The 27,192-nt window shown below is 43.6% G+C and overlaps 1 protein-coding gene across 1 annotated transcript in view; it reads left to right on the top strand.

The window, feature by feature from the left end:
* LOC310788322 (F-BAR and double SH3 domains protein 2-like) overlaps nt 1-27,192 on the top strand; it is a 142,894-nt gene that overhangs the window by 80,342 nt on the left and 35,360 nt on the right. The window contains exons 6-11 of the mRNA XM_083649893.1: nt 2,418-2,472; nt 2,549-2,677; nt 4,265-4,387; nt 10,951-11,046; nt 17,396-17,512; nt 20,131-20,229. Coding sequence (XP_083506019.1) covers nt 2,418-2,472; nt 2,549-2,677; nt 4,265-4,387; nt 10,951-11,046; nt 17,396-17,512; nt 20,131-20,229 — 619 coding nt within the window. The remainder of the gene's footprint in view (nt 1-2,417; nt 2,473-2,548; nt 2,678-4,264; nt 4,388-10,950; nt 11,047-17,395; nt 17,513-20,130; nt 20,230-27,192) is intronic.

Here is a 27,192-nt window from a genome sequence, read left to right as displayed (position 1 = left end):
TCACTATGCTCACTGCATAATTGCTGATTGCAAAGGCTCTGTTTGAGGCTATTTGAATAATAGGCAGGATCAAGCCATTGGCTAATTGCAAGCTCTGCCCCTTTTTCTTACCTGTTAAATGCTCTCCTTGCCTGTTACTCTGTTAGACCTGATGAAGACGTATGTACGTCGAAACGTTGTCTGACCTTTTTGCACCTTAAATAAAAGGCATCATTGGATCCGAGCTGCTCCAGACTTATTCTTTTAAGTATAATTGCGTCCCTCCTGTGATGCACCGGACCTGCCAGTTCCTACAGCTGAAGCGCAGTTGGATCCTTCACTTTTTATATGGGATAGGAGTTTGTCTATGGTCCAATTTTGTTTAGTCAACAGCAGACACCAGCTGATCCAATTCAAAGTTACTCACCGTCTTCACTATTCCAAATCGAAATTGCACAAGATTTACCCATCTGTCTCACCACTATGCGATAGGTGCCAGGTGTTAGAGGGTACACTGTCACACGATTTCTGGCTTTGCCCTTTAATATCCGGATTCTGGGCAAAAGTTTTCGACTGGTATTCTAAGGCCTACAGAGTAACTCTTAAGCCAGAGGCAGAACTTGCCATTTTTGGCTGCTCGGAATCCTCCTTCTCCCCATGGCTGTGCAGCAATCCCTGACACAGGGGATGATTGTCGCCAAAAGACTTATTTATATATGTTATATATTATAAGACTGGAAGTCCCCCTCTCCACCTTCCTTTCAGCTGTGGCTGACAGACATGGTCTCAGTAGTGCGTACAGTCTGTAGATACTGTACGTGGAGGCAGAAACCGCTCTTCAAAGAAATGACTGATGTGAATAAAAGCGGTAACTTTAGACATTCATTCGGGAACAGACTAATAATATGCAACGCGGATTTTGATTCTGACATACATAGTAAAGCTTCACGATTTGCGCTTTGAATGAATGAGGAAATAGGCGTGTCTGGCGCTGTAAAAGCTGGAGCAGTCCATATTGGATTGTGATTGGCTAGTTGTTAAAAAACACACCTTTTGCGGGCACGAGCTCGGTGCATGAGCATTTTCATGTGCACACGCTCTCAGCTTATTAGGAAAACCTGGATCCACTTAACGAGTTGAGAACTACATTCGTGGTATGACTTAACTAGAATCGAGCTAGATGGCGATTATCTGGTTAAGTCAAACCAGATCAAGGGACAGATCCTGGATCTGCAAATCCAACATTCGTGGTATAGCCCTCAGGTCTGCTATAGAAGACATGTACACTTTCTTTAGGTGGGCCTTCTATGAGGTGGCTAAATTACTAAATTACTAATGGCCCCGTTCACAGCAGCAGACAGCTCTAGTTGCCTGACGCGACCGGTCCGCACCTCTCCAAACTGTGAGCACATGGGCTGCAATGTACTGTGTGTAGTAGTACACTGACTGTCAGCAACTACCTCATACAACCACACGTAAAAAAAAAATCTGAACTATCCCTTTAAAACCTCCCTTGGCCACACAAAAAGACTGAAATTAGGAAAGTCTCTGCCTTCAAGGACTCGATCCTTGAAGGATCCTTTACACCAGGGGTGCCCAAATTCTTTCCCATGAAGGGCCAAAACTCAATCTGGGTGGAGGGCCGAGGGCCAAAAATAAACGTTGTGGAATTACATTAAAATGTATTGTGTTTGATAGAAAATTAACATTCTAAATCTAAAATAACATTTCAATATAATAATCTACTTTTTATCTGTTTGGTAATTGTAATAATTTGCAATTGGTTATATATATTTAAAAAAAAAACATCTGCATTTGTGGGGAGCTTAAACATTTAATCAGTAAACACCCAGTTAAAAACAGTTGTATTTTCCACCTTTGTAATCAAGAGAGAAATTTGACTTAATTCACAACTTGAAAACTGTTTCTCTGCAAAAATGCCTACACTAGCTTTTCTACCTATTGTGGTTTCCATTGCCTTCTGCAAACTGCTAGCATTATTGTTTGTTTATACTTTGTTTTGTTAGGTATTACAGATACTGATCACGCTGTCACCTTTCTAGTAGGGATGCACGATATATCGGAACTCGGCATCGGTCCGATGTTGCAATGTTAATATCGGTTATCGGTATCAGCCAAAATGTTCCTTTTGAGAGGAAACATTGTGATAAATCTATGATTTATGGGCTTTTCCACATGTTTTGGAAATAAAGAAATGCATAACTTAAGTGTTTTTTATACAGATCATATCGACATCGGTAAATATCGGTTATCGGCCATACCAACAATGTTAATATCGATTATTGTATCGGCCAAAATTTTCACATCGGTGCATCCCTACTTTCTAGCTTTGTGGTCAGTACCCAGTATCACAGCAGATTTATACAAAAGCTGCAATACAATACAATGCTTCGCTTCCCACCTTTCTTTCTGGTCAGGTCCAAGCTGAGTCTCTTCCAGTCGAGATCCAGTCTGCAGAGAGCAAGCGTGAAGGTAAGAGGATTTCTATCTAAACACCTACAGTACCTTTGGGTGATTGGCATTTTCACAATGTGAAATTCTGTCGCAGCTGAAAGCCAAGAGGAGCGAGTGTAACTCCAAAGCCACCCACTCCAGGAACGACTACCTGCTCACGCTAGCAGCCGCTAACGCTCACCAGCGGCGCTACTACGACACAGACCTCATTGACTGCATCAAGGTGAGGATATTGACACTGTTCTGGTGGATGGATGGATGGTGGGAAGTTGAGCTTTAGGTGGGTGCAGGGTGGATGCATGATTGGGTGGCTTTCCTGAGGGGTCCCACCACGGCTCCTTGAAATCCTTGGAACTTTGTTAATTTGAGGGGCGAATTCAAGGCCTTGAAAGCTTTTGAAGTAGACATAAATAGACATATATTTTATGCAAGAATAGAAATTTAAGTTCTTTTGAGATATATTTTTGACTTAATGTTACTAAAAGGCTACGTTCCACTGTCTGCATGTGTCTCCCGTTGTCTGTGCGTCCTTCCTTAGTCAATTGGTCATCTCTCTCTAAGCGCAGAACTTTATGTCCTACTAGTAGGATGGATTTACAAATCCATCCTACTGTAGGTCTGCTTCCCACTTTCTTATCTGCCTACCTATCTCGCAAACAGTTCTGCTATAGCCGACGCACCCAGGACTTCATCACTTCCTCCATCCCCTCAGTCTGTACTGAGCGTGGTAAAAAGGTGTTCTCCTACTCTGCCCCCTCCACCTGGAACACGCTACAGCAGAGTCTGAAGCTGTCCAGCTTGATCCCCCTTGCGAGTTTTAAACTGCTCTCGAGTAATTTGGAGAGTGCTTCTTTGGTTTGCTCTTGTTCACAAAGTTGAATCTCCACCTTTTGGCACTTTTTTATGTTTTATGTTTATGTTTATTATACTCTAGTGATTGTATTGATTGTTGATGAAATTGTAACTGTTCTCATTATAGTCAGTTTCTCGCTGGATGTGTCATGTTGATATCTTACCTGAATAAGCTCAAATGGTGTTACAGGATTATCAGTCCGACTTTGAGGCACTTTCTCTGGGCCGAGCAGCCCCGTGTTAGCGCAACCCTTCTGGAGCGCACGGGCGCACGCAGCCGCGGGCTCCCAGGCCGAGTTAGAGCTACCGTCCCGGTGGCACACAGTCTCTCACTAACGCTACTTTGATCTGCATAGTTTAAATGAGTTGGCAGCCTAGGGATAATTTGAAAACATTTTATTGATCTATTTACATCAGATGAAGCCAGAAACAAACAAAACAAAGCCAGAAATACACGGCGCGTCTGCCCATGTCTGTTTTCCGGGTATATCCACCTGCCTGAGGGGCTTCAGACGGAGGTAGGGGAGGAGCTTCAGACGGAGGTAGGGGAGGAGCTTCAGACGGAGGTAGGGGAGGAGCTTCAAGGTTTGAGCGACAGATTGAGGGCGAATGAAGTTACGAGAATTACTCACAAGATCGTTTTCACTCGGCCTTTTCCACTGCTTACATTTTGTAAAACCCACAGACAGAGATAAATAGTGACCAATGGCATTGATTTATGACAAAAAATAAAAATGTGAAAAAATTTACATACAAGGTCGCCACCCAACAGCGACGATAGTCATTATAAAGTATTATAAAGAGTAATTAACCTTGATCCGTGTCTTGAACTATGTAGGGTCCTTGAATTTGAAGGAATTGGACCTGGAAAGTCCTTGAATTTGATGTTTAAAAAGGTGTGGGGAACGCTAGTCAGACTTGTGGTCCAGCTTGCCAAAAATCTTGTTTCTGTCTTCAGGTCTTAGATGGCAGAATCTATGAGCAGGTAAAAGACTACCTGGTGTCTCTGTGTCAGACTGAGCTGGAAACCTACCGGGCCGTCCACAGCACCTTCAGCCAACTCCTGGACAACTCAAACGGGGTAAGTCGCCAAACCTACTATCTGATTGATTGATTTGTTTTGATTCATTGTGTCATGCACTATCCATGCTCTCTTGTGATTCCAAATATAGCTACATAAAGATAAATAGAACTAATAACTAATATAACTATTTTTATAAGAAGAAATGTAGATGGGAAAAAGAATGGCGGATGAAATCTCTTGGTGCGTATACCTAAGCCGGTAGTGGGCGTGACTTTGGCTCTCTATAGCCTACTACAATATTATTGATTTTGGGGGTGCTGCAGTCTGTTGCTTTATTTTGATCCCCACCCTGAATCGAGGAGCTTTACATCTTTATTGTATATTATGATATAGACCACTTTTGTGTTTGCAAACAATGATTACGTATTTTCGTGGGCGGAGCTGAACTGGTTGCAGAAAGTGAACCGTACTCACTGTGGGGATTAGTGATGGGAATTATGGCTCTTTGAAGGGAGCTGGATGTTATGGCTCCGTTCCTTTCTGAGAGCCGTTCAAAATAGCGTCTTATCATTCCATTTTTGTGGGGGGGGGTGGCACCACTGTTTATCTGCAAAATAATCACTAGCATAATGATATGGTAAGATTTGGATCAGATTCGATTTGAGACCCACCACTATATTTTAATGCATCTGTGGACTGCAGCAGCACTACATTACTCATATTTCCAGACCTAATGTCAATGATCTGCATTGTAAACATTGCACAAGGTGACGCCATATCTGCTTAGTCAGTGAATCTATTTATTTAATACATTTATTTCTTCTATGAAATAAAGTTGCCTTTCCTTGAATGCAATGCATGCAACACTTCGCTGCTCAGAAAGTTGGCACATACACTCCGCGGCGTACGCGTAGGCTGTTTTGATATTAAGCTGAGTCCGCCCACCCAGGCCAGTTATAGCATGCGCCGGTAGCAATTAACGAGTGTACCTACCCTCCCTGCTCAGCAGACTAGTGGAGGGAGGGAGGGGGGTCTACCCTGTGTGTGGTGGTGGGGAGCGCAGGCAGTGAAATTTGGGCACAACATTAAAAAGAACGGCTCTCAAGTAGGACTCGGTTCCCTTCGTTCATAGGAAAGAGCCGTTCAATAGACTCGAATCGTTCGCAAACGTCACATCACTAGTGGGGATGGTCTAGCATCCAAATAAGTGGCCAAAGAGGCAGTGCCAGACATCGTCATATACCCAGTGGGAAAGCTCAGTGTCTATAGGGCGGAGCCACACACAAGACATTTTTTTTTCCTTATTCCGGGAATCTCTACAGCTTGTCTCCTACTGGCAGAGAGTATTGAAGGCAAGAGTTGATATGTTTGACAACAGCGCCGCTGCCATTTTGGGTTGAAAAAAAGCCTCAATGGCCAATGGGACAGCAGCACAGAACCATGACAGCCAATCAGAGGTGACTCTTTCAGGCCAAAATGGCAATTTGCTGTGCGCCCATGTTGCAATGGAACAACCTTATTAGCCTTCTGTTCCTATCAATGTAAGTTTTCTTACAACCACTGACATAACCCCGTGACGTCCGCTTCAAATTGGTCTATATAGGGTCCTGTAGGACAGCATATCAGCACGATACGTGTCGTTCACTCTTGGCCATACTCCAAACTCAATTAACACGTTCACTGCCAATGGCGAGTTGACTCGTCAAACACAATCCAACGGTTCACTGCCAATGACGAGTTGAGACGTCAAAAAATAAAAAATAAAATTTGACGGTGCTACGTGGATCAATGCCCCCCACGTCTCCTATAAAAATATTGGAAGTATTGAATGTGTATAATCTATTTTACCGACCAACTAAGTGGCGACAGTGCTCTCCCGACAGAGAGAAAGCCAACCAAAAACAGCCGCGGGAGGAAGCCATTCTCAAGCAAATGGCTTGGCGATTTTACAGTCATCAGTCACCAGACTCGCCCGAGAGCGGCCGCGCCAGCAGCAGCACACCGAGAGCGGAGAGCGGTGCCTGGGTGCTGGCGTGGGGGATTGCAAATTTGCATAATAGATTATGGGTGAAACACACTTTGAAACACCCGCAGAAAGGCCAGAATCGCACGCATTCCGAAAACCCAGAAACGAACGAGCCTCATTCTCATACTGTAGGCGAAAACGCTTTCACGCTGCTGCACACGGGCGCACAAAGGTGGGGGGTTCCAAAAATAGACTGGGTGGGCAGCATAAAGCCTAGAATCGCACAAAGCTTCATCAAAGCTCTCAACCGAAAATCCAAGAAACGATTGAGCCCCATCCACAGTCCACACTCGCCACACTCGCCGACGAGGGGCCGCCAGAGAGGGAGGCTGCTCACTGCTCAGACAGGCAGGAGAAACTGGCTTGTGACAAACGCCACCAGACACGCCCACGGAGGGAGGAGTTTGAAGGAGAGGGTGTTCAGAACTATATTGTTCAGATGTCTGATCTCTCACTGATGCCAAAAATAAATGGTTAAAGTGACTGTTCTGCCTGTTTGATTGAATTTCACAAAACTGCGATTATCTCAGCTTCCTGTCTCAGACGCTGAAACCATGCTGTACTCAACGGCTAATATCTACATAACTACTAACTCTACAAACTAACTCTTTTAGACAGAGAAAGCACACATTCTATTAGTACTTTTGTGAACTTTGTGTTCACAAAGTCCAAGCAGAAAATTATCCTCGGCTCTTGTAAAATGAGCCAGAATCCTCAAAAAACGGCTTGGCAGAAGCTACCTACAGTAAAAAAAAAACGGCTGCCAGTGAATGTGTTAAACACGGTGGTGGTTTAATGTTGCCTTGTTATCGGCAAGCGGTTCCCTTCACAGTTGGTTTTCGGTTTGGCCATGGTTAGGCATAGCGGTGCCTGGCGGAGATCTGCACTCTACTGAGTGCACTTTCCTAGTTAGGAAAGTGTTCACTGAGGTATTAAAAAAAAGAGAAGTAGGATCATTTCCCCATTGACTATTATATAATCAGAGTTCTCTTTGCAATCATAGACTGTATAAACGGGTGACTTGTATAAGAATTCAGCCGCCGTACAGTTTTCATGAACGGTGAAATTAGCTAGAGACCAAAACTCTACCAATTTTTTTTTGTACCAGGCTGTAAACACGTTTATTTCTGCTGTAAAGTCGGGCATTTTAACATTGGGGTATATGGGGATTTGCTTTTGGAGCCAGCCTCAAGTGGCCATTTGAGGAACTGCGGTTTTTGGTACTTTTGCGTTGGCTTTATTTTTCAGAATTGGAGATTGGGGCTTGGTTGAAACCCCAATGCTGCACTGGCTCCTAATTAGTCTGAATGGTTCGAATTACCTCGGTGCTCCTCGGTTACCTGCTCGTGAGTCACTGGCTTCTTTCGGGGAGCTTTCTGAAGGTCATCTTGCCTCTGTGAAACTGGAGCGGCATTCGGTTTCCACCCAGGACAGTGTGTGAACGAATCGGCGGAGCAGAAAGCAGGGGGCGCACACTGGTTTTCAACTGGGCTCAGATTTCAGCCCATGTGGTTCCTGTTTGAACACAACTGCCCTAAAACAGATTGTATGTGCACTCTGTATATGCGTATTGTTTGTGTTTGTGCTGTGAGCCTGCAGGCATATTCCACAAATGTGCGTATAATTTCAGCTTGGTTTAGGCCATGTATTGGTGCTGATATTAGCTTTTTATTAAAATCTGATATCAGCCAGTCAGTGTTATCCACCAATATGATCGATATGATACAGTTTTCATTGATTAGATACAGTTGAAGTCAGAAGTGTACATACACTTAGGTATATTTAGGTAACCACTCCACAGGTTGAAGTCATTAAAATTCTTTTTTTAACCACTCCACAGATTTCATGTGAACAAACTATTTGGCAACCCTAAACCTGATTATAGAACACATAGTTCTGACCAAGCAATCTGATTGGTCAAGTAGACATTTGGACCGTTCTCAAATCAGCAAAAACAAAACGGCACACCTAGCCGTGCTCAAATGAAAAAATGCCTCATCACTAAAATATCACTCCTCCGGTCTGTTCAGGAGACAACCACATTAGCCTCTCATCACATTAACTGGAAACACCGTTGCAGAAACCAGCAGCTAGATTATAGCGTCCTCTTCTTCCAACCATTCGTCAACAGTAAGTCCACCAAATAAATCAAAATTAACAACAAAACTATCCATTTTGCATCAACGCTGTAAGCTAGCTGCTGTGTTCCGCACATGTGTTTGTTGCAGTTAAAGTGATGAGAGGCTAATGTTGGCTGGCTCAGCCTGGCTGACTCAACGGGGACTATTTATTTTGTGTAATGGAAATGGAACTAACACTCAGCAAAAATGTGTTATTTTGAGAGCAAATTGCCCCAAAATATGAACACCTTGTGTTTATATCTTGTATTTATTTCAGCCCTAATATATATTATATTAGGGATGGGCATCGAATTTCGAATTTTCGAATAATCGTTGTTATTATCAAGGTCGACTTTTATTATTGAGTGAAATGTTGCATTGTCTCCCCTGATTCTAATGCCTACCCCACACTACAGGATAATTTGCAAGATTAGGGCCAAGATTCCCCCCTCCCGATTTTCTCGGGGGTGCTCCCGATTTGAGCCGCGTCGGGCAGATAATCTTCCCAAATTATCCTGTAGTGTGTGGGGTTCAAAGATTCACAATCGGGAAGACTGCCTCTTCCCGATTGTGAATCGTGCATATCTAACATGTTAGATATTTACAACCCGACAGGCGATTGCATATTGAGCAGAGAGCCAGTAGTAGCTGTGTTTCCATTACAGTTTTTCGCAAAATAATCTGGTCCGCGTCCGCCCGCAGCCCCACACAGAAACAAAGGACGAGGAAATTGTCATCGAGGTGAAATACCCGTGCGTCTTTGAACGGGACGGAAAACTAATGCTATACTGCAAAGCATGTAGCGTACAACAAGCGCTTAGGTCTCATATGCTTCCCGCATCGGCGAGTGTCCGCACGGAAAAGTGAGTCAAATCAGCAGACGCCCCCTCCACAAGGCACCTGTGCAGACGGTTTTCGCCTGGCCGTGCACAGTAGGCCTACACCCCGAATGGACGCGGCTGGGCGGACAAAGTGGAGTTTTCAAGACTTCCGCGAGCAGAAACCCACACAGTGTATAAAAGCGCCACACGTTTCCTCGTCAAGATTCAGTGTCTCTCATTTCCGTGCGACAGCCCAAACTTCAAGCATAATTCCAGCATAACGCTATACTGCAAAGCATGTAGCCTACAACAAGCCTACAACATACACCTTGACCAGCACATCCTTCAAAAACATTTTACATTTTTTTTAAATAAGATTTGTTTAGAAAATGAAATGACACAAATGTATTATTATTATCATTATTATTATCATTATTACTACTACTACACCCGGTGCGCACACTGAATAGGCATTTTAAAAGTTAACGTCGAGCCCTGCTTCCAAGGTGAATCTTCGGCATAATCTTCTAGTGTGTGGGGTTGCGTTTGAACAGACGCGATTGTGTGTGTGTCCCAAGATTGAAATGTAAAAAAATCTGCTCTCTCTGTCCTGTAGTGTGTGGGCTCTCAAGATTTTTATAATCTTCAAGGATTTGAAAATCCTGTAGTGTGGGGTAGGCATAAGTATAGTCGAATCGCTTGGTTTGAGCAAGTAAAACAATTTTTATAAGCATTTTAAGCAAGGTTTATGGAAAAATGAATGGCGGATGAAATCCCATGAAGAGGGAGAGGGGGTGACTTTGGCACCCCTTTGGCACTCAGACCTGAGCCTACTAAATATTTAATGAACCACTCATGATTGTCAAGACTGTTTTTTATTTTCGAAAATGTTCAAGTTCAAGTTCAAGTTCAAGTTTATTAGTGTCCCAAAGGGCAAATTGAGTTGCAGTTGTGTCAATGTCATGTAACATGTTCTTTACTTCAGTGGTGCAATGCTTGTTTGAGCTAAAAATCCACAGCAGAAGCATTTTCTATTAATTAATAAAGCCTTAGATTTAGAATCAGGGGAGACAATGCAACATTTCACTCACAATCTTTTTTTTTTTTCTTTTTTTTTTTTTTCCGAATTTCGATTAAAAGTCGACTTTGGCCAGCGAATTTCGAATAGTGTTTTTGCTAGAAATGCCCATCCCTAATATATATATATATATATATATACCGGTATATGTATAGTATCAAGTGTCAGTAGCTTCAATCCCCAAAATATTGGTATTGTTATCAGAAAAAAAAAAAAAACCCAGAATCATCCCATGTCCTTTTCTAGTTGACGGTGACTTGCCCTCAGTGACCCAGTGTCCTCCGTCAGCCTCTGCTCTCTACTGCCTCCACTCTGGTCTTACTGGTCTAATGGGAACAGCATGATGGCTCTCAGATGCTCCCATACATTTTCAAAGCATTCAATAACGGCCGTTTGATGATGATAATGGGAGCCGTTTGCTTTAATCAGATTGGCTGATGCCCATGACCGATTTGTTTCCGAGTACACTTCTATGAGGTTAGGAATTTTTCTCTTTTCCTTAACTCTCTCTCATTCTCTCTCTCTCTCTCTCTCTCTCTCTCTGTCTCTCTCTCTCTCTCTCTCTCTCTCTGTAGGTGGTGCAGGAGTTCCACCAGCAGCTGTTTGTGCAGAAGAACGTTGTGTTTCAGCAAGCGCCGGACTTCCTGTTCCAGCCCAGTGACTCAGACACGGTGAGTCCTGGAGCTTCTGTGTTAAACACTGAATAATTGTTTGTTTGTCTGCCTGTCTGTCTGTTTGTTTATTTATTTATTTATTTATTTATTGATCTATAAATGATATTGAATATCAGCCAAATATTGGCTAACAGCAGCTTCAGTCCAGAAATGTTGTTTATATCAGCCCTCAACAGCCTGTATCAATCGAACCACTCATGTGCACGTCTGCTAGTGACTTTGCTGGAAGCTCCTGTACATTGATATATTGCGCATTTGCGTGGGCATTCATGCCACTCATATTCCTCGCCGAGCCCATGTCAGTCCCAACGCCCAACTCCACCAGCCTTTTGCCCTTTTCTCCTTTCCATCTGCCCCTCTGCTCCGCTGGACAACACTGGACAATTTGTTCAAACTGCGAGCGCTCACGTTGTTTTCATTGGAAGTCAAACAAGCAGCAGCCTGTTCCTAAAGAAAACATTAGTGGTGGAGAAATACCACTTGCAGCAGACAGAGGGATCCGGTAAAGAGTAGCGCGGAGCGGGGAGGGAGGGGCAGGAGGTGGGCCGGGCCCTGTGGACGGCCCATCTGTGAAAAGGAGGCATTGTGAGAGGGCCTCATCAGTGCACTGAAACCCCCCTACACACACACACACACACACACACACACACACACACACCACTGTTGTCATGTGAAAACCTCGTAAGTCTAGTTTTAGGGATTTTTAGGCCGGTGCTTGCACTGGCCTATAGGACCACGTGTGTCCCAATCGCTGCATACACGACTCCTGGCACGACTCCTGGCACCCTTTCATCAAGATGGGCTTTTACTTTGAAATTTGTTTTATTTGACGAATGTCCGGTTTCGGACTTCCTGTCTGCCCCGATCTGATCTTGTGCAGCTTGACTGTTGTTAACGGACGCAGAGGGTCCACTCCGCGCCCATGGTCCACGCAGAAAAATAGAAATCGATCCTGGTTTTCCGGCCAATTGGGCTCGAAATATCGATTGTGTAAAAATATCGAAATTTGTTTACTGTGTACTGTATAAACGGTTCGGTATTGGAAGTTCCCAAAGTTCGGTACCATCACTAACTGGTTGTTGTTGTGCTTTTGAAATGAAGTTGCGGGATTCCTCGTCTTATTAACGTTACACGCGACGCAACAAATAAACAAACACATTTCCCAGTGTCTCTGCCATCACACTGGACGTCAACAGTAGTGGGAGACGTCTCCCCTTCCAGCAAATATACGTGAATGATGTTATGTGTAAGGAACATGATGAACATCTTACCGAGAGGCAGAGAGCTAAGCTAAGTAGCTAACAGCTGAGCTAAGTAGGCTAACTAGTGTTAGCCGATCTGAAAAGCATGTAAACAGCGGTGAGGTTAGTGAGTGTCGGTGAAAGGAGGAGAGACCCGCGGGTGCTTGTGCAGAACTAGTGCATGTTGTGTACAGCGGGTAATGATCGAGCCACTGTTATGAAGATTAAAGCGATATTCACGGAGTTGAGAGCAGACAGACAAACTCGCATTTGCATCCTCTCTCCCTCCTGCGATATTTTCTTTTGGATGATGGCGAAGGCATAACCCGCCCCTCTCTGTCTCTGATTGGCCTAGCATCAAACTTCCATCCAAACACATTCGCTTGGCTATGTCCTGCATTACATCTCTTTCTACAGTCTGTGGTCAGACTCAGACAGACAGCAGTTACGCTTGCTAGCCTGCATGAAACACGCCAGTGTGTTTATGTTTTTAATATAGTCATATATCTATGGTTTATAACGCTGCCGCTACTCTTGGCAGTGCACGTATGTAGCCGGGGTACGGTGGCGCAGTGGTAAGCGCTGTCGCCTCACAGCTCGAAGGTCCTGGGTTCGATTCCCACCTGGGACGCTGTCGGCGCTGGAGTTGTGACCCCCCCCCATATCTTCAGTGCCTACTGCCCAGGTGGGCTATCTTGTCGAAAGGGCCTTTCTGTGTGGAGTTTGCATGTTCTCCCCGTACCCCCCAGGGGGTTCCTCCGTACATAACCCCCCACTAAAAACATGCAGAAGATCGTCATCCGACCAGTGACGACAACATCTGAAGTTGGTCCAATGATGGTCCAATGAAGGTCCCCGGGCGCTGGAAAGAGTTAGCGACCACTGCTCCTGGCCTGCCCCCTGGAGGAAAGGACAAGCCTGGATGGGTCAAATGCAGAGGACATATTTCACCGGCCACCGTCAGCATGAGTGTGTGTAGTGGCCGCATGCATGTGTTGTAGTGTGTTCGTGTGACAATAAAGACGGGCTGCCGTCTGAAATCGTGTTAATCGTGAAATCGTGTAGCCTATAGACAGAGAATTGATCAAGGGTGATATAAAACAGGGTTATTTACAGGGAACTAGCAAGCATAACTGCTGACAGTCTGACCACAGTGTAGAAAGAGATGTAATGCAGGATAGCCAAGCGAATGTTTGGATCATGTTTGGATGGAAGTTTGACGCTAGGCCAATCAGAGGCAGAGAGGGGCGGGCTATGCCTTCGCATAGCCTTCGCCATCATCCCCAAAAAAATATCGCCTCCCTCCTGCACATGACGCGTTCAGGAACCGTCGGGAAAGCGTGACATCTGTAATGTGTCACAACAAAATAAATAACCTGGGTTACCCTATGTTATCGTGTGTTACTGACAGACACACTAATAACTTTTCAGTCTGAGCCATTTTACATAGTCTATGCAGTGATTCCCAACCAGGGGTACGTGTACCCCTAGGGGTACTTGAGCAGCTTGCAGGGGGTACTTAGAATGATTGGGGAATACAATTTACCTCCAAAATGATAAATAAATATATATATATTCCAAGTTATTTCATAAGCCCATTGTTAAAATGTGATGTGTGTGCCGCAACTAGTTCTGCTGGCAAGTGTCAACTGCTACACTTTCTGCTACTGATAATGGCAACAAAAAAAAACTAAAAAGCCCAAACACCGGCAGTTCAGTGAAACATATATTTTGTATAGATTTACTTGTATGTAATCATCAACACGCATGAGTGAGGGGTACTATTGTCATGGAAAAACAGCTCAAGGGGTAAATAAGACAAAAAAGGTTGGGAACCACTGGTCTATAGTGTGCTGTGCCAGTGCTGCAGTTTATATTTTTCTATTCTGTTTTCAATGAGACAGGCAAAGGACCTGTCTCAAACATTGACTGATATCACAGGTTGTTGTGAAGACTGAAGAGTGCAATTTACATGGATATAATTTGTAAAGAGTGTAAAGAAAAATATTGTATTAAGAGATACATAGAGATAGCCTACATCAGTAATTTCCAAACTTTTTGTGCCCATGGCACACCAAATGGCACGACAAAATCTCAAGGCACACCTATATAGCCTAACTCTATCAGTGCAAAATAGCCTCTATTACTCTTATCACTCTAAATGCTTTTTGATTTACTAATGTCAAATACAATTTGACAAAATATATTACTCTAGGAATTAATTTAAAACTTTGCAAAATTACTACATCAAAGCAGCAAGACACCCACTTTTTGTATAGTTTTAGGCTATATTTGCAATTGCAATAATGCAAAATCCCACACCATTTGGGAACCACTGGCCTACATTATGGCGTTGTTCTATCACAGAGAGACATTCAGTTAATATGGCATTATTCTTCTAACACAGAAACATTCAGTTAATATGGTGGTCTTCTAACACCAGAGAGACACATTTCAAAAGGTGTCCTTCAATCCCACAGTGACTGTTAAGGGTGTTACTAAACCTTGAATTTGTGAATGTGATCAACCTTGTGGACATTCTGTTTCTTATCCATTAGGTATCGAGTATCGTATCTGTATCGAGTATCGAAGCAGATATTTATTTATAAACACAAACAGGGAAAAAAGGTGGAAAATCAGACGACGGCTTATATGTGTTCTGTTGATTGTTAAAATGTGTATGGATATACAGGGGTGACGATCCCATGCACCGGCCGTATGCCAGGTTTCGACCTGGTTTATTCTTTAACTTTGAAGAGAAATCTGAATTGGGGATGCACAATTTTTTATGCTGATATTTTCCAACTATTTTGGCCGATTGCCGATACCGATAATATGCGCAGATGCAGAATCTTTTCTACCTAATATCAGAGAACATCAAGGGCTCTATCTTCCCCCTGGCCTTAACTGGCGTTAAACGCAAAAAAAAACATGCTTTGCGCCTCACTCGGGAAGATAGCATCATGTTTTTAGGCCTCCAAATGCGCTTTACGCCGAAGAGGCGTGGCGCAGTGCCAGAATAGGCCAGAATGGGCGTTTCGGCCTTAAACGCTATCTTCACGACTGGCGTTAATTTAGCGCTTAGCGCTTTTCAAAACCAGGCCTTATTCAGTGCGCCGACTCCCCTACCAAATGCCACACACAGCCATTTGAGGCATAATACATTTCAACAAGAAAAAGCAACCAAATCAGCCTAAGTAGGCTAAGTGGTAGATAGAAATAATATTTATGTTAACACAACATGCAATTCTAGAACATTTAAATTTTGGACAAAATAAAACTTAAAAATCAAAACACAACCCTATGTGAAACATACATGTAATCCAGGCCCTATATATATCCGTCGCAAAATACAACGTGTTATAGTCGAGTGACAACCGTAACACCGTTGTACTGTGATGTCCGCTCCAACAAGACTTAGCTTACTTGACTCGTACTTTTTCAACAAAAACACATTTATGCCATGACTTTACATAATGTATATTTATGTCGCATCATTTAGCCTGTGCTGTGATGTGCAGGAGCAGCAGGTAGCCTACAAGTTATAAAACTACCTGCCCTGAATGAGCCGAGTGGGGGTGCTTGTTCACTATTGTGAAAGTTATGTGTTTACAACATATAGATCATGGAATTGGATGGTATCAGGAATGTCACCGATAGTTAACGTTCTATATTGTAGGCTACAGGGAGACCATCAGCCCTGCTGAACAGATCTGTGTTTGCCTGGCTGTAGGTTGAATTGTTTTATTCAGGCTATGATCTGTGATGTGCTGAGATATCCAAATTGGCATGAAGAGATGACAGCATGCAGCCGCAACCCGGACTGGATCGAGTGGATCGGAGCTTCGTAAGGAAGAATGTCATTGTGTAACTGCAGTTCACCAATGACCACAGTTGTGAATAATTCTACGCCTAAAAGGTGTGGTTAAATGGTTAAGGCCGGGTTTAGCGCCGCAAGGAAACCTTTCCACCACATGGATTGCCTCAGTGACTTGTTGGCTGAGGAGGAACCTTGTGAGGGCCGATGTACTGTAGGGGCCCAGCTATGGACCCCATCTGGGGACCCCCCTCCGGGACAGGCCGAGAAGATGCCGGGCTAAACCATTTACAGAGTTTCAGATTATAGAAATAAAAATTTACAAAAGAACAGAAAATTGAAAATGTAAATAGGAGTCCAACAAAGGAATACGAAAATGTTCAGATCAGGGAAGAGAGTTGAAAATGTAAAAAGTAGAGTCCAAAAAGAAATAGAAAATGTAGTCTTTAAGTGTTCGTAAGTTCAGGGAATACTAGCTAATTAGCTAGGTGAAAAAGGGGTAAAAAGATTGGGAGTTCCACGAGGGTGATCTGAGGGATCCATGAGTCTGTATTGGTGACATCGACCGAGAGGAGAGGAGGGGAGGATAGCGGTCGGTGGTGATGATGAGGCCAGGGGAAGGACGTCAGGCAGGCGAGGGAGTAGTGGGTAGATGGGCCAGAGTGACGACAGGGAAAAGTGATCAGGGGGAAAGTGATCAGCAGTTCCACGAGGGTGATCTGAGGGATCATGTGTCCGCATTGGTGGCATCGACCGGGAAGAGAGGAGGGGAGGGGAGGATAGGGGTCAGTGGTGATGATGAGGTCGGGGAAGGGGGGAAGGCATCAGGCAGGCGAAGGAGTAGTGGTAGTGTGGACAATGGATGCAAGTGAGGTGCAATGTAGACATGGCCTTAGTGTCACTCAGGTTTTGGTGTCAGTCCTTCTGAATCAAAGAGCGAGGGCTTCTTTCTTTCGCTGACCTTTCTCTGCTCTATCTTGCGGTGAGAGAAGAGAAGATCGCTCATCATGTGAAGGCAGCTTTTACCTGTCAAACTCTACTGCCATGTCCACAGGTGTCAGCCCTCCAAATACATATTCATATTCCACATACTTAGGTGGAGTCTGATCAAAATTTTTAATTAGAATCAATTCAGGGTAAGTTCTTCCCATACACTCATTTTCCGTAACAGGCCAAAATCAGACCCATATATATTGGAACTTGCAGTGCAACGTTGGTTAGAATATGGTGATGCTGTTGCTCTGCTCCTCTTCCTCATCTGCTCTCTTCTATCTCTCTCTCTGTGTAGGTGGTGCAGCTGCAGAAAGAGTGTGGGACAGCGGAGGAGCACAGCCTGGATAAGGAGGCGAGGAAGTGGGCAAGCCGAGTGGCACGAGAATACAAGAGCGTCATCCACACCCAGAGGGTGAGAAGAACCAAAGAAACTGAGAGGCATTCACCAAATCCTGTGTACACCCAGCACCCACTTTATTAGACACAGCACCATGTTCACAAAATAGTTTTTTTCTGTATTTTTGTGGATATTTAATACAATGGATTGTTTTGCCTTTGTCTCACACCTGCTGTGTTGCCACATGATAGCGTGAAGTAACTTCACCGACAACTATCGGCATAGTTTCAACTAACATTAGGCTAGTTACAGTAACCATGGTAGCGCATTGTGTAGATCAAGGTAACAGAGAGCCAATCAGGAGCCTGCTTCATACAGAGCTGTTGTTTTGATTTGATTTGATTTGCTGACAGTCAGAGAGAGTGTTCGTTGGCCAGCAGGGACCAAGTTTGAGGACCAGCAATAACCAAGACCTGGATATGACTACATAACCAGCAGAACATCAGCAGTATGCAGAGCAGCATCTTAGGCCAGAGACATACTTGCTTTTGGCTATGCATTCATCACGTGCGTATGCTGTGCAAGATACGCGAGGAAGCCATCATGCGTAAAAAAAACGTATCTCTGCCCTTACAATGCCCAGCATGATGCTCCTCACGGATAGTTTATATCACCTTGTTCCACTTACTTAATGCATTATCCACTCAATGTTAGTGTGAGGCATTTTTCAGCGAGGAGAGTTTTAGTCAGCAAACTATCCACCATTTTAAACACGTGACACTTGCTGACAAAATTACTGGCATGAATGTAAAGCTCACTATAAAGTTATTATTGATATTGTTTAAAGAGCTTTGGCTGCAACATCATTTAATTGTAATAACCAGTTTTAATGATCATCAGTGCAATAATCACTTGTTAAATACTGAGCAATGAACAGCAGATGTTTGCTTCTAAGTGGTTATTGCTTCTCAGAGATCACTTGATGTGGCAAAAATGGGTTTGCCATGGCAGTGTCTTCACCTTGATTTCATACCAGGGATGAAAATAACTGGTGTTTGAATGATTGTGGATTATTTGCCTCTCACTGGCTCAGTGGCTTTTAAAGCTGCATTCAGTGATGTTTTTGTGTTAAAATAAGTGTTAAATGGCTCTATATTCTGACAGCAATCATTGAAATAGCATGTTTGGTCAGTGACTTGAAACCCCCAACCCCCCGCTCTCCTCTATCTCTCTCCTGTAGTCCTGCAGGCATGGCGGACGTATCTCCGCGGATGGCGGCATTGGATTCGGGGTGAAAAAATACATAATAGTTCTTTGGAGGCATCGCGATTGGACCTTCCGTTTCTCAGAAAATGTCAACTTTTTTCTGATTGGATCAAAATTGGCGGCGACCTCAAACTATCCAATCAGAGAAAAGTTGACATTTTCTGAGAAACAGAAGGTCTGTGCTATATGGACTATAAGGACTATATGTAACTCACTGTTGTGAGCGGAGATACGTCCGCCATTGCCTGCAGGACTACAGGAGAGAGATAGAGGACAGCGGGGGGTTGGGGGTTTCAAGTCACTGACCAAACACTCTATTTCAGTGATTGCTGTCAGAATATAGATCCATTTAACACTTACCGGTAGTTGAACACAAAAACATCGCTGAATGCAGCTTTAAACATTTCAACCAAAGGATGAGAGGAACTACAGAAACGGAGCTACAAATCTGTCAATCAAATCTGTCAATCTGTAAGATCACACTTGTGATCTTACCTCAAACCACAAGCCTACGTTCTACATGGAACATGCCAGGCTGTAAATCAGTGTACTTATCATTTATGAAGCACAGTTCCCCCACAATAACTTCCTTGTCTACTGGCAAAACAACACAAACTGAGGGGCAAAATGTGGCCACACTGGCAGAGAAGCCAAATTTAGGGCCACTAATTTTGCCACTCAACCTGGAAATCATCCAGTCTACCAAGAAGCGCCACGTGTGAGAGGGAAATGATCAGGGGCGGACTGCATAATCGGGCAAATGCCACTCACTGAACAGCAGGCCAGGCGCCGCCTACTGGTTTATTAGTGGTTTTATTACTTTATTCAGGTTTAAATTGGGTGCATCTCATAGTAAAATTGGACTTGGCCCAAATTGGGCTTCAAACGGCCCAAATCGGGCTTCAAACGGCCCAAATCTGGCTTCAAACGGCCCAAATTGAGCTTCAAACGGCCCAAATTTTTCGCCGCCGCCCTTTGGACGCCGGCACGCGCGTCCGCCCGTATCGGCCTGGCCTGAATTATGATCCCAGTCCGCCCCTGGAAATGATAGTGACTCATAACAGGGTAAGAGTTGACCGTTGTCCCCCCCCCCCCCACCTCACCTTCCCTGATGTTTTATTGTGAAATATAAACACTAAAAGCACCAGTTGTTGCCAAACTCACTGATAAGTATTTTCCAGTAAACCAGGATGAAACGGTCTGTTCCCCGTAACCAGGAAATGAGTCACTACTTCTCTTTGTTCTGGCTCAATAAAATGTTTTCAATTAATGGCGTGCGTTATTGTTTTACAGTGTCTGTCCTATTTTCAGTCGTTACATTTTGCATCCTCAATTTCGCTGTCAGTGTTCATAAATACTTTCATACAGTATAGCCGTGGTTAATGTGAGGTGGTTGGTTCCCTTTTTTTTGTTCGTGACCTTTTTAGGCCCTGGAGGAATATGGGACCCAGGAGACCTCGGAGCAAAACAACAGTGAGCTGGAGACCAAGATGGAGGTGGCCAGACAGAGTCTTCGTAGGGCAGAGGTAGGGTGGGTGGGTGGGTGTGTGTGCGTGTGTGTGTGTGTGTGTGTGTGTGTGTGTGTGTGTGTGTGTGTGTGTGTGGTTTCTCGATCAGTGTTCTAACACTGTAAGGTAGTCTTTTACTCCCCCTACTGGTTCAAAAGGAGAATTCCCCACAAGGGTTGGCCTGTCTATGGCAGAGATGCTCACAAGTCATTTTTTGCAAGTCCAAGTGTCAAGTCTTTGGTCACAAGTCAAGTGTCAAGTCTTTGAGGGGCAAGTACAAGTCAAGTCTCAAGTCTCTATGGATGAGCGTTCTATCATCTGCTGCATGCCATCCGGTCTGCTTAGAACACTGCACAGATAAAACTAAGGAATTCAAAGCATGTACCGTAAATTCCGGACTATAAGCCGCACCTTTTTTCCCGTTTTTTGGCCTTTTTTGGCCCCTGCAGCTTATATAACGGTGCGGCTTATCTATGGATTTTTTCAAAAAAAATAAATAATAATAATAATAATCTCTCTTTTTTAGCACTCTTTCTAACTATAAATCCACTTCTGTTTTAATTTCCTCTCTTGCCCTCTTTTCACCACACTGTATGACACTGTATGACACTGTGTGCACTGTAAATAACAACACAGGTGGTGTTGTGTTATGTTGTTTTGTTGAAATGTTAATAAATGGGAGCTTCCTCAAACAGCCATCTCTTTCCCGACAATCCCCTCTGTGCATGAACCCTTACATATGGTAATTAAACATTAAAACACAATAAAAAAAAATAAAAAAAAACCATTAAAACACCCGCGGCTTATAGTCCGGTGCGGCTTATATAAGAAAAAAATAGTCAACTTTGCAGGTGCGGCTTATACACCGGTGCGGCTTATAGTCCGGAATTTACGGTACTATATTATCCTCACTCCTTATCTATTAGAATACAGTAGCAGCAATGATTAGAGATGGCATTAGTAGACATTTCCTTAATGTTAATGCACCACCAAAAAATTATAATAATAAATAAAGAAATATAGCCGCAAGCGGCGATGCGGGGTCCAAGCATGGTCAGTAAGGTTGTAGTGGTCAGTAAGCGTGTTGGGGTCAGTCAGGGTGTTGTGGTCACTAAGGGCGTTGTGGTCAGCCAGGGGGTTGTGGTCAGTCACGGCGTTGTGGTCAGTCAGGGTGTTGTGGTCAGTCAAGTAATAGTAGCAGTAGTGGTGGTGGTGGTGGTGGTGGTGGTAGTAGTAGCAGTAGTAGGCCTAGTACTAATAGTAGCAGTAGTAGCAGCAGAAGTACTAAGAATAGTAGTACCAGCAGCAGCAGTAGTAGTAGTGGTGGTTGGCTGTTATAGCACTACCATCTGGTGTATTTTTTTCTTCTGAGTAGTGGGTGATGTCTTGAAACTATGTGGAAAGGTGTTTGTTTGTTTGTTTGTGTGTGTGTGTGTGTGTTTGTGTGTGTTTAGTGTGAGAGCATGTGTCGTCAAAAGTTTAACCATTTATCATTTCAAAACGGTTTCACGTATCTAAATGAAAAGTTTGGGCTCATTCGGGCAAATGGCCTGGGAGGAGATAGCAAAAATAGGTTATTGAGAAAGTCCAAGATGGCGGAAAATCTAGCAGACTTAAATGGGCGTGGTCTATATGGATAGATGCGTATTGATCCAGGGAATCCAGCAGATGTGGAATTTTGATTCTACGCCTCACGGTTCAGCAGTTATGGCCCAATACGTGCAGTCGGCTGTTATAGCGCCACCATCTGGCCAATATGGCTATTTTTTTGTCTCTGAGTAGTGGGGCACATTTCCAACCTATGTGCAAGGTCTGGCAACGGTGGCACCTACGGTTTTTGACGTGCATACTGTTTTAGCGGAGAATAAAAATAATAATAAACGGAACAGATACAATAGGGATCCACGCACTTCGTGCTTGGACCCCTAAATATAGCCGCAAGCGGCGATGACGGGGTCCAAGCATGGTCAGTAAGGGTGTAGTGGTCAGTAAGGGTGATGGGGTCAGTCAGGGTGTTGTGGTCACATAAGTACTTGTGACTTGAAGTAGTACTTGGATAGAAAGCAGTTTTTGTGTACAATATTCCTTTAAGTATCTGGACAGGAAGTGATATTTGGGTAGAACATACTGTCAATACGACAAGTACTTCTCTGGCTCTGCAGATACATATAATATGGTCTACAAAGTTAAATACAACAGTCTGGATAGCTCACTTGGTAAAGCTCATGACTTATGCTAAGTAAAGACCATTGCGGCTCAAAGTTCAAACCCCACGTGGGATGAACAATTTTCAACTTCAGACAGTTAAGTCAGTAACAGTAATTAAAACCCCACATGTTGCCTCCTTATTTTGCGTTGTCTCATGAACTTTTACAATATCTTGGAAATGTTAGCTGGAGATTACGTGGCTCTGTTCAAGAACGTGTTTTGCAACAGGAGAGGTTAGTTCTTGTCTCATGATGGAGCTTTTGTGTTCTGAAATCAGAATTTTCAGTTGTCATTGTGTCTTTCCCACACACACATCAAACCATAGGGCGTAGTGGCGTCCACTACAGAAGGTTGATGGGTTTTATCCCTGACATTGCTTTGGGTGACTATAGCCAGCACCATGCATGGCAGCTTGTTATGCAGTCCATTTACCATTAAGGACATTTTTGTATTACACACATAATGCACCACTTTACATTAAAAGTCTGCCCTGAATGGAGGTGTTTGAACTAATTGGTGTGGGTTGTGCTGTTACAATGAGCACATGAGTGACAAGGATAATTCAGATTTAATTCTCTTTTTGGACCTTTCACACCTGAAGACACAATAATGTATTGGAATGTTTTTCCTTTCATATATCTGAAAGAAGGCTCCCAGCAAACACAATTACATCATCATGATGTTCTGATATCATCTTTCAGTGACGTCCAGGACTAGGCCAAATCACAGCCGATTTGGGGATCATTTAGACATCTACACAGGAATGTCAAGATGACGTCGAAATATGACGTTACCATAAATAGGCATATTCAGTTATTCTGCTATGTACACAGTGTGTATTCAGCAGCGTTATACATAATTATATCCAGATTAACCTTTATTCTACATTTTCAAAAAATAAAACAGTTACCTGGCCGTGGTTTGAACCCAGGACCTCCAGCTTTGGTGTCTGCTACTCTACCCCTACACCATCCTTCCACAGCAATGACAAGGCATGGATGTAACCTTATTATGGCATAAACTTGTTTTTATTCAAACGTGGGTGTCAAGTCTTTGTGGATCGGGCATTACTGTGTGACATCTAAACCAACTATGTATTATGCTACAGGAGATGCAGAACCCCAAAACACATTAACCCCACCCAAAATGCTACATTCCAACTTCCAGTAGTAGTAGTAGTAGTAGTAATAGTAGCAGAAGTAGTAATAGTAGTAGTAGTAGTGTTGGTAGTAGTGGGAGTGGTAGCAGTAGTAGCAGCAGTAGTTGTAATCAGTGTTGGGCACTCATTACTAAAAAAGTAATATATTACATATTACTCGTTACTATTTTCAAAAGTAATATTATTACTTTACTTATTACTCCATGCCAAAAGTAATTCGTTAGATACTCGTTATATTACTTTTCCGTTACATTCCACACAAATGGCAATAGGCCTTTTTCACTGCAGCGATTTTGTGTCTAAAAGGCAGGAGGTAACACAGGTGCACCAAGATGTTAATTAGGGCTTCCAACTTCCAGTCCATTTAGGTGTTCCAGTGCTGGAGCCTTAATTAGTTAGTTGGTTGCACCTGTGTATAGCCTACTCTGTCTTCTAGACACAAATGGCCGTTGTGAAAAAGGCCCATGGCGTTTTTCTCATCAAAATGCAGACTTTGCGGTGCGAATGTGTGAACTAGGTCTATTATGTGCCGTTCCATTTAAACTAATCGCTTTGCCAGAGCACAGCTTCCTACAGAGATGCTTGATGAAGAGCACACCTGGCTCAAAGTGATGACTGACAAGATGCAATCTTTTGCAAACTCAATACGTATAGGCTACATCTTTGCTTAACAAGTTTGTGTCACAAATAACGTTAGCTCTGCAATAACATTAACCTGACAATAATAACAGCAATGTTTGATGTCCACCAACTTGTGAGTTTTTACGTTATCTCTGTATTTTAACAGTTTTACGGTTTCTGTTGTGCTGTCCTCTCGTCTCGTAACGTTAACGTTAGGAAGTTTGAGCTCGTGTTTTTCACAGTGGAAAGAGTGTTAGTAGCCTACCTGTCCTGGACACCGTTTACATTTGACTTTGATGTTCAATTGTGTCACCTTTCTTCCCGACAAAAACAAAGTCATGGGAATGTATCCAGCCACGGATTTTCCTCCTCGGCTCAGTCAGCAGGGCAGAGAGGGTGCTCTGAAGTGCTCTGCGGTGACGTCACCTTGTTTTGGGAGCGTTAAAAGCCATGCTGCTTGTGTTGTGATCAGTGAATGCCGACTGCGTGTCGTTTTGCAGCGCAGTGGCATCACAGAATGGACTCAACAAAAGATGTAACGACTAACGTAACGAGCTCGTTTATCTTGAAGTAACTGTAATATTATTACTTATATTCTATAGTAATTCGTTACACTACTCGTTACTTGGAAAAAGTAATATTATTACAGTAACGAGTAACTAGTAACTCGTTACTTCCCAACACTGGTTGTAATTGACCGGTTAATGAGTTGTGGGCAATTTAGTGTTGGCGTGTGTTTCATTAAAAGTTTCGAGATTTATCATTTCAAAACGGTTTCACGTATCCAAAATCCTTTAATAACTTTAGGTCGGGGTAGTCCATAGATGACCCAGAAAAAGTTTCGTGTGATTTGGCCAAACGGTCTAGGAGGAGCTCGCAAAAGTAGGTTTTTGATCAAATTCAAAATGGCGGAAAATCTACCAGACATAAATGGGCGTGGCCTAGTAGGTTAACTCATTGAGTGCCAATGACGTCTAAAGACGTCAATTGCGTTTTTTGACGGTGGGACGTGGATCAAAGCCTGATGCATCTCCTGTAAAAATATGGTGGGTGTTGAAGGTGTATAAGCTATTTTACGGACCCATTAGGTGGCGACAGTGCTCTCCAGATTAGAGAAAGGTGAGGAAAAACAGCAGAAGAAGCCCCGTGATGAAACGGAAACCGATGCATGCTGGAGCCAGAGCCGTATAGATTGCTCTGGCTGGAGCTAACGTTAGCTGCGAACAGCAGCCAATCCGCTCCCACAACTTAGCCCCTCTGTCTCTGCTGCATAGTTTCTCCACACGATTAGCCGCCAGAAAAGCAGCACCCGACACTGAAAAGCCAAACCATTCTCAGCAGTCCGGTTTGGCTTTTCGGTGTCGCGCTGGGAGCCGGCACACAAAAATGGCGGAGCGCTCCGAAAATAGACGCTGGGTGCATGTTAGGCTGTGTGTTAGTGTGGTGTGGGGATGAGTTTCTCCCAGCTCCGCCGGCATGCAGGCTGTGTGTTAGTGTGGGGGTGAGTTTCTCCCAGCTCCAGCATGCAAGCTGTGTGTTAGTGTGGGGATGAGTTTATCCCAGCTCCATGCAGAGATTCGTCGCCTGACGCAGGTAGCAGAGATTCGAGCAGAGCCACCAGAGACACTCCCACAGAGGAGGAGTTTGCAGTTGATGGGGGTGGGGCACGCAGGGCACCACACAACTACACCACGTCACTACATCAGAAAATATTAGCTTCAGAGTCAGTGATGTGCTTGAAATGCTTCATTTCACAAAAGGCTCATTATCTCAGCTTCTAGTTTGAAACGTCTGTTTTTGGTGAAAACAACCTATCTTCTACTGCTGATAACTAAAGAACGGAAAATGATATCAATAAACTTTTTTTTGCTGATGATACAATAGAGTCTCATCGTTCTTTGGGCGTGTTCGGTGTTTACATAGTAATATCACACAATATTCTGTGGGCCTCGAGAAATCACTGAAAACGCTCTGAAAGGGCTGGCACTGGGAGCATCCGTTTTCCAAAAGTGGCTGGCACTCAATGAGTTAAATGCATGATCCTCCAGGGAAACCAGTAGATGTGGAATTTTGATTCTACAACTCGTGGTTCAGAAGTTATGGACCGACAAACGTGAAATTGGCTGTTATAGCGCCACCATCTGGTGGATTGGTGTAATTTTTTTACTCTGAGTAGTGGGTGATGTCGTGAACCTGTGTGGAAAGTTTGGGTGATGGGGGGTGTATGGTTTCTGAGATCCACACACTTTTAGGGCAGGAAAAGAACAAAAGTAAATACACAAAAGTTTAGACATTTATAATTTCAAAATGGTTTCACGTATCCAAAATCCTTTAATAACTTTAGGTCGGGTTAGTCCATAGATGTCCCAGAAGAATTTCCGTGTGATTTGGCCAAACGGTCTAGGAGGAGTTCGCAAAATTAGGTTTTTGATCAAATTCAAAATGGCGGAAAATCTAGGCACACGCAAATGGGCGTGACCTATATGGATAGATGCGTATTGATCCAGGGAATACAGCCGAAGTGGAATTTTGATTCTACGCCTCACGGTTCAGAAGATATGGACCATAACGCGAAATGGTCTGTTATAGCGCCACCATCTGGCCGATATGGGTCATTTTTTGTTTCTGAGTAGTGAGGCACATTTACAATCTATGTGCCCAGTCTGGCTATGCTGAGCATTACAGTTTCTGCTGTACATACAGTTTTACCGGAGAAGAAGAATAAAAAAAAAAAAATCAGAACAGATACAATAGGGATCCACGCACTTCGTCTAATAAACGGAACAATTACAATAGGGATCCACGCACTTCGTGCTTGGACCCCTAAAAATTAAGATTGTTCACAAGTCCCAAACCTTCAAGTCCAAGGCAAGTCTCAAGTCTTTGAGGACGAGTCTCAAGTAAAGTCTCAAGTCACTGTGTGTGTGACTTAAGTGCGACTCAAGTCCAAGTCCCCATCTCTGGTCTATGGTATAATACAGTTGGATTGATCA

The sequence above is a fragment of the Poromitra crassiceps genome (genome assembly GCF_964638095.1).
Source record: "Poromitra crassiceps genome assembly, chromosome: 1".
Taxonomy (NCBI): Eukaryota; Metazoa; Chordata; class Actinopteri; order Beryciformes; family Melamphaidae; genus Poromitra; species Poromitra crassiceps.
Note: the sequence above shows the minus strand (reverse complement) of the source record. Positions and strands in the feature narration are given on the sequence as shown.